Genomic DNA, 12,785 nt, shown 5'->3' with positions numbered 1-12,785 from the left:
GGTTTTCTAGTTTGTGTGAGTAGAGGTTTTCATAGTATTCATGGAAGATATTTTGTATTTCTGTATCAGTTTTAATCTCTCCTTTTTCATTTTTGGTTGCAATTATTTGAATCCTTTCTCATCTACTCTAGTTAATCTGGCTAGTGGCTTATCAATTTTGTTTATCTTTTCGAAGAGCCAACTTTTTGTTTCGTTGAATCTTTCTAATATTTTCGCTTTCATTTTGTTTGGTTCTGCTCTGAACTTTGTTATTTCTTCTCTTCTGCTGACTTCTGGGTTTGGTTTGTTCTTTTGATAGTTCCTTGAGAAGTTACATTACGTTGTTAATTTGTGATCTTTCTTTTTTTAAAGTAAATACTTAAGGCTATGAATTTTACTCTTAGCAATGCTTTCACTATGTAGATTTTGAAATTTTATGTACTCTTTGTCATTCATTTTAAGAATCTTTATGTCCACCTTAATTTCATCATTAACGTAAGGATGATTTAGCAACAGGTTGTTTAACTTCCATGACTTTGTGTAGGTTTGAGAGTTTCTCTTGGGATTGATTTCTAGTTTCATTCCACTGTGATCTGAGAAGATACATGGTATGATTTTTAATTTTCTGAGTTTACTGAGACTTGTTTTATGGCCTATGATATGATCAATCTTAGCAAATGTCTCATGTGCTGATAAGAAGAATGTATATTCTGCAATTATTGGGTAAAATATTCTGTAAATATCTGTTAGGTCCATTTCTTCTAGAGTTTCATTTAAGTCAAGTGTTTGTTGATTTTCTGCTTCAATTTCAATATGGTTTTGATTTGCAGCTTCTAATGTATAATGATGTTAATTCCATTATCAGGTGCTTTTTGGTCATTTTTGTATATTTTGGGGGGAGAAATATCTATTCAAACCCTTTGCCTATCTTTTATTTGTTTTTTCTTTAATTTTTGAGTTGTGAAACCTCCCTTATCATATAAATGGCTTGAAAATATTTTCTCCCATTCTGGGTGATGTGTTCACTTTCTTTGAAAGATTCTTTTGAAATTCAGTGTTTTTAAATTTGTATAATTTTCCATTTATCTACTTAATCGTTTACTGTTTGTTTTTGGTCATATCTGAGAAATGATTGTCTAATCCAAGATCATTAATATTTAGTCTATGTAATTCAGAATTTGATGTTTTTAGTTCTTACTTTTAGGTCCCTGATTCATTTGAAGTCAATTTTGTGTATATTGTGAGGTAAGGATCCAGCTTCACTGTTTTACATGAGGATATCAAGAGTTCTATTACCATTTCTTGGAAAGACTAATCTCCCCCCACCTCCTTGGCTTTTTTTTTGGCACCCTTATCAAAAATAAATTGACAATAAATGTAAGGGTTTGTTTCCAGAGTCAATTCTGTTCACACTGTCTTGCTTACTATGGTTTTCAGTAGTATCAGTAGAAAGGAAACAAGGAAATTCTTTTTAAAGGTTGTTTTAGACATTCTGGAAATGAGACAATGTGACTCCGTATTCCTAATTATTTCAATGTATATATTCTATAAGAACAAAAACATTTTCTTACACAAAGGCAGAGAATTATCAAAGTAAGTAACATTTATACAATATTATTAATATTAGCCAATATATGTCCATATTCAAATAGTAAGAACTATTCCAATAATGTTTGTGTGGATTTTTTTTTTGCCCAGGGTCAAATATGGGATTATGCATTGAATTTAGTTGCTATATCTCTTCACTTTATAGTTCTTTATTACTTCTTTGAATTTTTATTACTTATTACTTATTACCACTTTACCGAGCAGCTCCTGTTTGTTTGGAGAGTTTCTGTCAATCTCAATCTGATAATTTCTTTATCATGACATTAAAGTTCTGTGCATCTTACAGGCATGCTACATCATGGCTCATCTTTGCCTGCATATAATTACTGATTGAATCAAGGGTACAAAGGTCCAGCCTATTTACCTTGATTTGGACATCTTTGAGCCCATCCCTATCTCAAAATTGCCTGTGATATGGGCCTTTGATGTAGCAACATTCATGTTAGTTTCTCCCTCTGTCCAATGTACTTTCCACTGTATTGTTACAAGTGCTATTCCCTAGGGCACACACCATTAAACACTGCATACAAACCTCTATTAGAAACTATTTCTTTGAAAACCCAACTGACAAATTTTTCTAACAGTTTTCTTTATTTCTTGATTTTGGAAGTATCAGGAGTTGAGTTCTTATTTTCTCATTTTCTGGTTTCTTCTTATCATGGCTTTGTATGGAGTCACACTGATTTTTGTCTTCTGTTCATTTTGAAGTCCTGACATAAGTCTGCTATTTGGGTAGAGAGAAAGTCCATGGTTTTGGGTGTCTTGTATTAATAAGATGTCTCGTTCATAAATGACCTCTGTTTATTTTCTTTTAGTACAGTAATACTTTTTAAGTGAGGAAAGGATTAGAGTACCTTAGATTTTGTCATTTTTCTTTGCTTCCTGAAATCCTAATTTCCTCTTCTCCCTTCTTTGCTTTTACCACCAACTCTCCCAACAGGGCCTTTCATTGCTACTCATCTTCATCTTCCCCAGAAGTGATGCTTTTTGAATATGTCATCATAGATCCTCCACACTTTCATTCCATCCCTGTACTCCACATTGATTTTCCAGACCGCAGACCTCATTCTTTAGTGACGTCAAAACTAGTGTGACTTACAATGTTCTGGGTGATTCAGGCTGTACTCCATCTCTCTTGGGCTTTCTTCTTCCCTCTCCTCTTCTTCATGGTCTCTTCAGGCTTCCTTCACTTTCCTCTCATGCTTGAATCATGAGATGCAGAGGTATCTCTGCTGGGATTTAATGTTACTTTCTGTATATAGAGGTAATTAGAAGTTCATAGTATTCTCAGTGTCTTAGTTATGGTGAATATCCTAGTTCTGTGAGACATTATATACTTATATGTATTTTTTTTTTTTTTTTGGAGGATGCGTAGAGATAGTTAGATTTAAGGAGCTGCCATTATTATACAAAAGACATCTGAATATCAAGTGTGAAAAAATTTCTGTATTTATTTTTATTTTTTCTTATATAACTTCATAATAATCTCTTTTAAATTATAGGTCTTAATTTCTATATTTCTTTTTTAGAAAGATTCTTTTCTTCTGGACAAAACTTCTAACTTGTATTTGATATATGGATATTATCTCATCTGAATTTCATTGAAACTTTTAGTGAGTTGATTAGCTATGATCTTGTGCCATTCCCTTTAAGTATGTTTGCAATACACAAACCCTCGTGCTTTTCTTTTTACTCCAGTGTCTTCTTGGTTTTTGATTTTACAATATATGCTGATTAATTTAAAAAAAGAATTCTTGTTTCTGCAAACTTATATCTTTGCTGTTAAATAAATGACTTACACTTTGCTGTTGGATTTCTTTTTTTTTTTTTTCCACTTAATTGTCTTAAAGTTATTATTCAGGAGGAGATTCTAGAAATACAGCATGCACTGGAAGGAACATGTGGGAGGGAGGTCTCAGTTCTCTGGGGCATGATTCCTCAGTGAATTTAATTTGAATGTGGCCTTGGGGATAAACAGTTTGAACATCTCAGTGAAGTATTTTCCTGTTTATTGTTAAGTATCCAGTAATGTCTTTCCCAATCAGGGAGAAGATTTCCCCTTGGGTATTAATGTTACCATCAAGATATGAAATATTAATAAAAGCCATTACCTTATTAGACATGAACCATAATAAAGCTGTCATACAAATGCTTTAAAAATATCCAAAACAAAGCTCATTTTTCAGATTATCCAGTTTTGTGCACTATTGACTAAAAATAGTATCAAAGTTTTGTTCAAATTATTTAGGTCAGTAAGTGAGGTTTTAAATTTGTTTAATTCTTGATACATATTCCCAACACCTTTCAAATTTGATAATTCATCAATCATATCAACTGTTTATTCTTGAAGCTAACTCTGGATAATTCCTTAATCCAAACTGTAAAATGTTTATGAAAGTTGAAGAAGATGGTCATTCTTTGGGCAGGTAAAGAGATATGTCCCTGTGTGACAAGGCATTTACAGCTTCAGTGACTGAGTGTGCCCTTTTCTTTTCTTCACAGTCACACCTGGATTGATATGGTGGCAATTCTGACTTGCCTGCTATCAAAAGAAGCTGTCATCTTCTAGGACCAAAGATAAAATTGCAGAAGCCTGGCTTTGTAACAAGTGACCAAAGATGAACTAGAAAATCCAGGTAACATATTTACAAAAACTCTTCACTGCTATTATATTACTGGCAAAATAGACTTTGAATGAATTGTGTATATTTCTTAACAAGATGGTTTTATCATTTGATCTCAAATGTTTTTTTCCAGAATCTCCAACAATAAGGTAGCACATACATTTGCTTCATTGTATAGGATATTATTAGAATAAGTGCAATGGCCATTCTTTTGTCCAAATTTTTACTAGATTTATTTAAATGTAAACTGAAATAGAGAAAATGCATAACACAACATAACAATATAACATGACATATATTTGGTCTTCAGAATAAATTCTTTTAGATTGCTTTATATAAGTTTGAGAACCCAATTATTTATTTGTATCTTCATACATTAAAGTTAATAATGAGGATTACTATATCTCTTTATAAATTGTACCTTTTATATGTATTTTTAAATGTTCTGGTTCTGTACAGATGTTTTATTTCTGCTGATTTTTTTTATTTTTCTAAAACATACATAATACACTGTTGTGCAACCATCACCACTATCCATTTCCAAAACTTTTCATCATTCCACACTGAAACTGTGTACCCGTAAACAATAATTCCACATTCTCTCCTCCTCTTATCCACTGGTAACCACTGTTGCACTTTCTGTCTCTATGAATAGGACTATTCCAGGTGCCTCATAAAAGTGAGATCATACGTGTTTTTTCCTTTGTGTCTGGTTTCTTTCATACCTCAGCATGTCTTCAATGTTTATTCATGTTGTAGCATGTGTCATAATTTATTCATTTTTAAGGCTTTTTTTTTTAATTGCACCATATTACAGGGTTACAAATGTTTAGGTTACATATTGCCTTTGCCCCACCCAAGTCAGGGCTTCTAGCATGTCCATCCCCCAGATGGTGCACACCGCACCCATTATGTGTGTATATACCCATCCACTCCTCCCTCTCCATCTGCCTGATACCCGGTGGATGTTACTAACATATATGCACTTAAGTGTTGGTCAGTTAATACCAATTTGATGGTGAGTACATGTGGTGTTTATTTTCCCATTCTTGTGATACTTCACTTATTAGAATGGGCTCCAGCTCTATCCAGGATAATAAGAGGTGCAACGTCACCACTGTTTTTTTTGTGGCTGAGCAGAACACCATGATATCCATATACCACATTTTATTAATACTCATGTATTGATGGGCACTGGAGTTGTTTCCACATCTTTGCAATTGTGAATTGTGCTGCTATAAACATTCTAGTGCAGATGTCTTTTTTATAGAACGTCTTTTTTTTCTCTGGGTAGATGCCCAGTAATGGGATTGCTGGATCAAATAGTAGTTCTCTTTGTAGTTCTTTGAGGTATCTTCATATTAGTTTCCACAGAGGTTGCACTAGTTTTCAGTCTCACCAGCAGTGTATGAGTGTCCCTATCTCTCCACATCCATGCCAAATATCCTAATGTGTGTGTATACCACAATTTGTTTATTAATTTATTAGTTGAGTTGTTTCTACCTTTTGGCTATTGTGAATACTGCTGCTATAAACATTGATGTACAAATATTTGTTCTGGTCTCTTATAAATACTTTTCTGCATATAACCAAAATAATATTTTGATATGTAAATTAATAGCTCCTTATTACAAAATGTGGAAAAATGTTCTGGGAAATCGAGTTACTCATCAAATTCATAAACTTGCACTTATGCCTTCTTAGAAAGAGTATTTTAGTCTCCATGGAAATAGAGATTATGAAATTTGTTGGGTATAATCTCTACAGAACCTAAAGGAAAATTCCAACATCTCTTTCTGCCTATGGGTTAATTGCATGGATATTTTCTCATTTTTAAGGTCTTAGAAAGTAGTGCATGAAACTGAACACACCATAGTATGCACTCAGCTGACCCTCTAATTTCCTAAAAGATCAGAATAAATTTACTTTCAATGATAAATTTCAAAAGAGGGAAACAAGGTATAGAGAAAGACGGTGAATTTCCACACAGTAATGTGAGTGGGAATGGAAAGGACAACCTCCATAGCTATGTAAAATAATGACAATCCATCCATCCCATAGGGAATGATTCTCTGGATAATTACAGAGCAGAGTGGACTTTGGAGAAATTTATGTAACACTAATAGTAAAAATGTGACACTAAAATTATATGGGGAAACAAATAATAGTAAATAGTATCTTGAATTTAGTGTTTATTATTCGCCAGAAAATTTTCTGTGAGCTTTATTTTCATTGTCCTATTTAATCCTTAAAACCACCCTTCATGTTAGGTGCTATTGTAATTCTCATTACACAGATGATATTGAATAATTTATCCAAGGACACACATTTGCTGTATATGGATTCTGAATCTCAAATGCCAAACCAGAATTTGGAACCTGAGCTCTCTGAAACTATAGTAATGCAGGCATACCAGCCCACCCTTGCAAAATTACAAACAGAACAAAACAAAACTGACCATGACTGTATATGAGATTGGCAATTTAACTTCTCAGATTATTGCTTTGTTTATTTGTCAGAAAAGTCCATTCAACCACACCTAGGTTTTAGAGATAGTATTTTTACATTATTATGAAAATACTAACTTAGAAAAAATATGATATTTCTTTAAAATTTATCTTGTTTGGAAAACAATCAGATGAACTGATTAGATGTTTATTAGCACCTCAAATTCCTCCTGCATCATATCTATGATCAATGCTCTATTATTCAAAACAGCTATTGTTTACATAGGAAACAGTTTTTATTGTAAAGAGAGTTAAATAGAAAAATTTAGGTATGGATTATGATCATATATTTCAATTTAACTCAAAACTCACATACTATACCAGTGATTTATTTTTATCTTATCTTGTTGAATTTGGCATAGTATAGATCTACTTGATTTACGTTATTTTAATTGTCATGTGGGATACACCATGGATTGACATTTTTGAGCATTTCTTAATGATTTATTCGTTCTCACTGAATATGTTAAGAAATTTGAAGAATCTCTGATGTTTGAATCAGATATATTTCTTTTTTCATAAAACATAATCTTCATAAAGTATAGAATTTTTTTTGTTGCTGTTGCTGTTGTTTTTGAGACAGAGTCTCGCTCTGTTACCTGGGCTAGAGTGCCATGGCATCATCCTAGCTCACAGCAACCTCAAACTCCTGGGCTCAAGTGATCCTACTGCCTTAGCCTCCCAAGCAGCTGGGACTACAGACATGTGCCACCATGCCCGGCTAATTTTTTCTGTATATATTTTTAGTTGTCCATATAATTTCTTTCTATTTTTAGTAGAGACAGGGTCTCGCTCTTGCTCAGGTGGTCTCAAACTCCTGAGCTCAAACGATCCGCCAGCCTCGGCCTCCCAAATGCTAGGATTACAGGAATGAGCCACCTCGCCCAACCCTAGAATTTTATATCATTCATATGGCTTGATAATTTAGAATAATAATAATGCTGCTAAGACATTTTTTAATAGTGAAATATTGCCTGAGCACTTACACTGTGATATACAAGTAAGTCTTGTAAGTGCTCAAGGGGTGAGCAAGAGACATCCTCCTGCTAGAAGTTATCCCTTGAATGCTCAGACAGCTCCTATGAACTGTGAGTATTTATTTTGTATTATAAATGCAGATATAGCTTCATAATTGTGAGTGAAGACATTTAATTATATACATATGCAATTAAATATCTCAGTAGCCCCAAAGATGGAACTCTTTCTTTAGGCAGCTGGTCTTTCCTATTGATCCATCCTAAAGTTTAAATTTGGATTTTTTTTTTTTTTTTTTTTACCCAGAAATATAAAGATTCCTAGTGGCAAGTGAGGGTACTAATGCTATTACCTTCCAGGCCACCACTTGATTGACAACTTCAGGAATCTGAAATTCCTCTATTCTCAACTCTTTCAGACCCTGCAACAAAAATGCTTGCCCATTTTAAAGCCTATTTCATTCAGCTTATGGCCTTTGCTGGTTTCTATCTGCCTTTTCCCAGTTATCTCTTATTTTCTTTCTGTCCACATTTCTGTTCTGCCTCTCATGCTGGAGTGTAACTTGGCTCACCTAGAGGCACAAAGGATAGAATGATCTCCTGACCTTCACAAATGACCATCGACAAATGTAGACACTAGAATGGAGCATATTTAAAATAATCCTGCTAATACAAAGTTGCACATGTTATACATAAAATTGGTCCTGGTTATCATCTGAAAGGCCCAGCAGTTTATTTACTTTACTCAAGATAGAACGAATGTCTTATATTCGGCATGAACTCAGATAGCCAAGAACTAATGAACAAATAACTCATGTACTGATTATCTTAATAATCAAATAACGTTTAACACATGCTAAATCAGACTGATTAATATAAAAACAGTCTACTGGCAAAAATGATATTATGTCATTTAGGATAAAGATGCCAATGGAAGAATGCAGAAATGTGTATCTAGAAAACTCATTAAATTTCCAATAAGGAATATAAGGCAGGACATGATTTTTCGAAGATGACTAAGATCAAAATCAACTAACATTTCCAGATTTTTAGCATTTGTTCTATTATACAACTATTTTGCCCAAAACGTTTATTTTCACATTCTGAATTGATCATGGTTAAAACATAATACATTCCAAACAAATTTGAAAGCTGGGGAAAATGTGCAGGGCCCATCCACTTTGAATTCTGTTATCCATTTTTTTTCCTTTAACAGCCTAGGTTGCAATAAATGGCAATTCAGTTTTTGTGTGTGTGTCTGTGTGTATGTGTATGTGTATGTAAATATGTATTTTCAAATAAAACATTGCCTTCATTGGACTTTCATGGCTGGTAAGAATTTAATGCAACTATCTCCATTCACTTGGTCTCTCATGAGCTTTGAAATTCACTTTAATTATAGTAAGTATTCAATGAGCACTCATGATGTGCCTGGTCTTTTCACTGCTGTGAGTGAGTTACTCTTAGATGATAGGTGCTATATGAGATGATAGTAGAGTATTTCACAAAGGTAAATATTTGAACATCAGCCTATAATTTTATGTTCCATGTACTGGGTGTTACTGGGTATTACTTTATATCTGTATATAAGTAAAGCCAAAACATATGAGATTGTTCGCATAGTAGATTTTAGAGAGCCAAGAAACCTTCAAGCAAAAAACATAATACCGAAACGCAGTATTTGTAAGAGGCACTCTGGAGAAAGCAGCTGTCCTGATTTCAGTACATCATCTCAGAGATGTATCTGCTCCTATATACCTTCCAGTTACAATGCTGAAGTCTCATCACTGCAGCTGAAGCAAGAAATTTGTGAAAATGCAGAGGGTAGTTGAGGAAGGATGTCCCACACACGTATTTTCTAATGAGCTACCCTGTGTGAGGCCGTGTGGGGAACACTGCTGACTAAGGCTTTACACTTTTGACATGGAGATTGGGATCATCTCAAATTCATTATCCGCCCTTATATTGCAGGCTCTGACACCTGAGTTCAACATCTTTAGAAGAACATGGGAAAGAGGAACAATGTGACTGAATTTATCCTCCTGGGGCTCACACAGAACCCTGAGGGGCGGAAAGTTCTGTTTGTCGTGTTCTTACTCATCTACATTGTGATGGTTCTGGGCAACCTGCTCATCGTAGTGACCGTCGTGGCCAGCCCATCCCTGGGTTCCCCCATGTACTTTTTTCTGGCTTATTTATCATTTATAGATACTGTTTATTCGACCGCCATTGCTCCCAAAATGATCATGGACTTGCTTTCTGAGAGAAAGACCATTTCCTTTCAGGTTTGTATGATGCAAGTGTTTATAGATCATTTATTTGGTGGTGCTGAAATCATTCTTTTGGTGGTGATGGCCTATGACCGCTACGTGGCCATCTGTAAACCACTTCATTATTTGATCATCATGAATCGGCGGGTGTGTGTTCTCATGCTGTTGGTGGCCTGGATTGGAGGCTTTCTGCACTCATTAATTCAATTTGTTTTTATTTATCAGCTTCCTTTTTGTGGCCCCAATGTTATTGACAACTTCCTGTGTGATATGTATCCCTTGTTGGAACTTGCTTGCACCAACACCTACCTCATTGGACTCTCCATGATGGCTAATGGAGGGGCCTTTTGTACTGTCACTTTCTTCATTCTCCTCCTTTCCTATGGGGTCATATTACACTCTCTGAAGGCTCAGAGTTTGGAAGGGAAACGCAAAGCCTTGTACACCTGTGCGTCCCACATCACTGTGGTCATTTTATTCTTTGTTCCCTGTATCTTCCTATATGCAAGGCCCAATTCTACCCTCTCCATTGATAAATTCATGAGTGTGTTTTTAACTTTGATAACGCCCATGCTGAACCCCCTAATCTATACCCTGAGGAATGCAGAAATGAAAAACGCCATGAGGAAACTGTGGAGTAAAAAAGTGACCTTAGTTGGATGAGGGCTGTATCCCTAATGGCAGAACATGAGATTCATTTTTCACAGAAGCAAGGAATACTTTCGCTATCAGTTCTCCATTTTGTTATCATTTCTTTTGGTTATTTAGCCTATTTATTCTGAAACAGCCATATAAATTAATATTTATTGAAGTGGAATACACTATACCCCTTAGAGACCAAGAGAATTGCATGGGTTTAATTAATCCCTTATACTGTTTATGTAATCATACTGTGTTAAGATTCTTTGGTGAACACAATTTTTAGTTTTATTTCAAGTTCTTATTTTCTTAAAAAATATTTCAATTTATCTTTTTTCTCTTATTTATCTTCAATTGACAAATAATAATTATATATTTATGTGATACAATGTGATGTTTTGAGCTATGTATCCATTATAGAAAGACTTAATCAAGCTAAATAACATAGCTATAACTTCACCAAATTATCATTTTTCGTAGTGAGAGCATGAAAAATCTATTCTTGTTTGTGGGCTGTGGTACCTCTCTAGCACGTAAAAACATGACCTAATAGAACTTATTCCTTTTAGTTAAAGAGATTGATATTTTAAACTTAAAATTTCACATTGCTAAAACATGTTAATCTAACAGTAAAAATAAATGTTTTGGTCAAATTAATTGATTTAAAGATTCACATAGTATGTTCATAGGTGAGGATAACTCCATGAGAAATGAAGTTTATTAATTGTATACAGTTACAGAGCTAAGATGTACAGGTAGCATATGATTGATTTGATATGTTCTGACCAATTTTTGGATAGAACAATGTTCAGCCACACTCTATGTATATCTAGATCAATTGGCCTCCTCCAACAGTTAAAATATGTGTTTAAGTCATTCATATCACAGTAGAGTCCATAGAATCTGCCTACGTTAAATTAACTCTCTGGGTGCACTTTTTAAAAAGAGAAAAACACTATGAATTTTAAACATTTTGGGAACATATTGTTTTGTTTTGCACAATGAATGCCTTTCTGATTATCTGTAAACTGCATGTTCTCATTGACTTTAGATAGATCAAAGGTATCTTCTGTGTTTACAATAGCTCTATAGTAGGTTTGAAGAACTAATACTGTATTACAAAGCTAATTTTTAAAGGTTCTTGAATTACATATTGCCTTCTAGAAAAATCAACCCACAGTATATACAATAAAGCAAAAAGTTGTGTTTTTTAATCCTTGTGTCAATTTATAAGACATTTACTTAGTGCACTTAATATTAGTGCATTCAGTACTTCAACAGATTGAATAGGTTGAATAAAAGCCCACCCTGAAATTTTATTTATTCTTTAGTGAAGGAAATAGAATCTACTCTAGATTTTTTAATGAAAAAGGAATCCAATATGAGAAATTAGAAACTTCACAATTATTGCAATTGGAGAATCTGGCATCCTGGATACTGGAGGAAACACAGTTGGGATCAAGGATTCACCACCCAAGCCAAGATGCAGATATGAGGAAGCTGAACTGAGGAAGAAAGTCCTCTGCACATATTTCTCAAAGTCCTTTCTTGCCATGATTTGTACATAGAAATAATCTTCTCTAAAAACTTACAGTTTTTCTTTTTACAATAACTTATTTAATCCATATAGGGTTTGAATATTCAGGTAAGGTGTGAGGTAGAAATATACACTTTGCTTTCTTTTCATAAGAATAACTAAATTTTCCCAGTACAATTATTGAATAATCATTCACTTTTGCACTATCCTGCAATACTACCACCTTCATATATTTTTACATATCAATTATTCTTTTTTCTAGTTTTCTATTTTGTTCAATTAGTCTATCTATTCAGGAGCCAATACTACAATGTCTAAATTATTGTAGTGTTTTAGATACTGTTGCTGTGTAACAAGTCACCCAAACATTTAGTGCCATAAAACAACAACAACAACTTTATTATTATTTCAGATACTTTCTGTGGGTCATAAATTTGTAATCAGCTCAGCTGGGTATTTCTGGCTCAGGGTGTCTCATGAGGTTGCAATCAGGAATAGGCTGATTACACCTAAAAAGTTTCTTCACTCACATGTCTGCACATAGGTTTGAAAGTCTTGAACGGTGGGATAGTGAGGGCTAAAATAGCTGGTGCTCCTTGGGTATATGCCCCTATTTCTATGTGGTTTCTCCACATGGTCTCTCAGGT

At 34.0% G+C, this 12,785-nt stretch overlaps 1 protein-coding gene across 1 annotated transcript; it reads left to right on the top strand.

Annotated features, from left to right (window-relative positions):
• The first annotated feature begins 9,698 nt into the window (after positions 1–9,698).
• Positions 9,699–10,625, top strand: LOC138384438 (olfactory receptor 4A15-like). Its single transcript, XM_069469941.1, has one exon. It carries the CDS (start codon positions 9,699–9,701, stop codon positions 10,623–10,625), a length of 927 nt encoding a protein of 308 aa, XP_069326042.1.
• The last annotated feature ends 2,160 nt before the right edge of the window (positions 10,626–12,785 follow it).

The sequence above is a fragment of the Eulemur rufifrons genome, chromosome 6, assembly GCF_041146395.1.
Source record: "Eulemur rufifrons isolate Redbay chromosome 6, OSU_ERuf_1, whole genome shotgun sequence".
NCBI classification, from domain to species: Eukaryota; Metazoa; Chordata; class Mammalia; order Primates; family Lemuridae; genus Eulemur; species Eulemur rufifrons.
The sequence above is the reverse complement of the archived record's forward strand: the minus strand, read 5'-3'. Positions and strand labels throughout refer to the sequence as shown.

Coding starts and splice junctions, on each gene's coding strand:
- LOC138384438 (XM_069469941.1), top strand. CDS start 9,699: ATGGGAAAGAGGAACAATGTGACTGAATTTATCCTCCTGGGGCTCACA.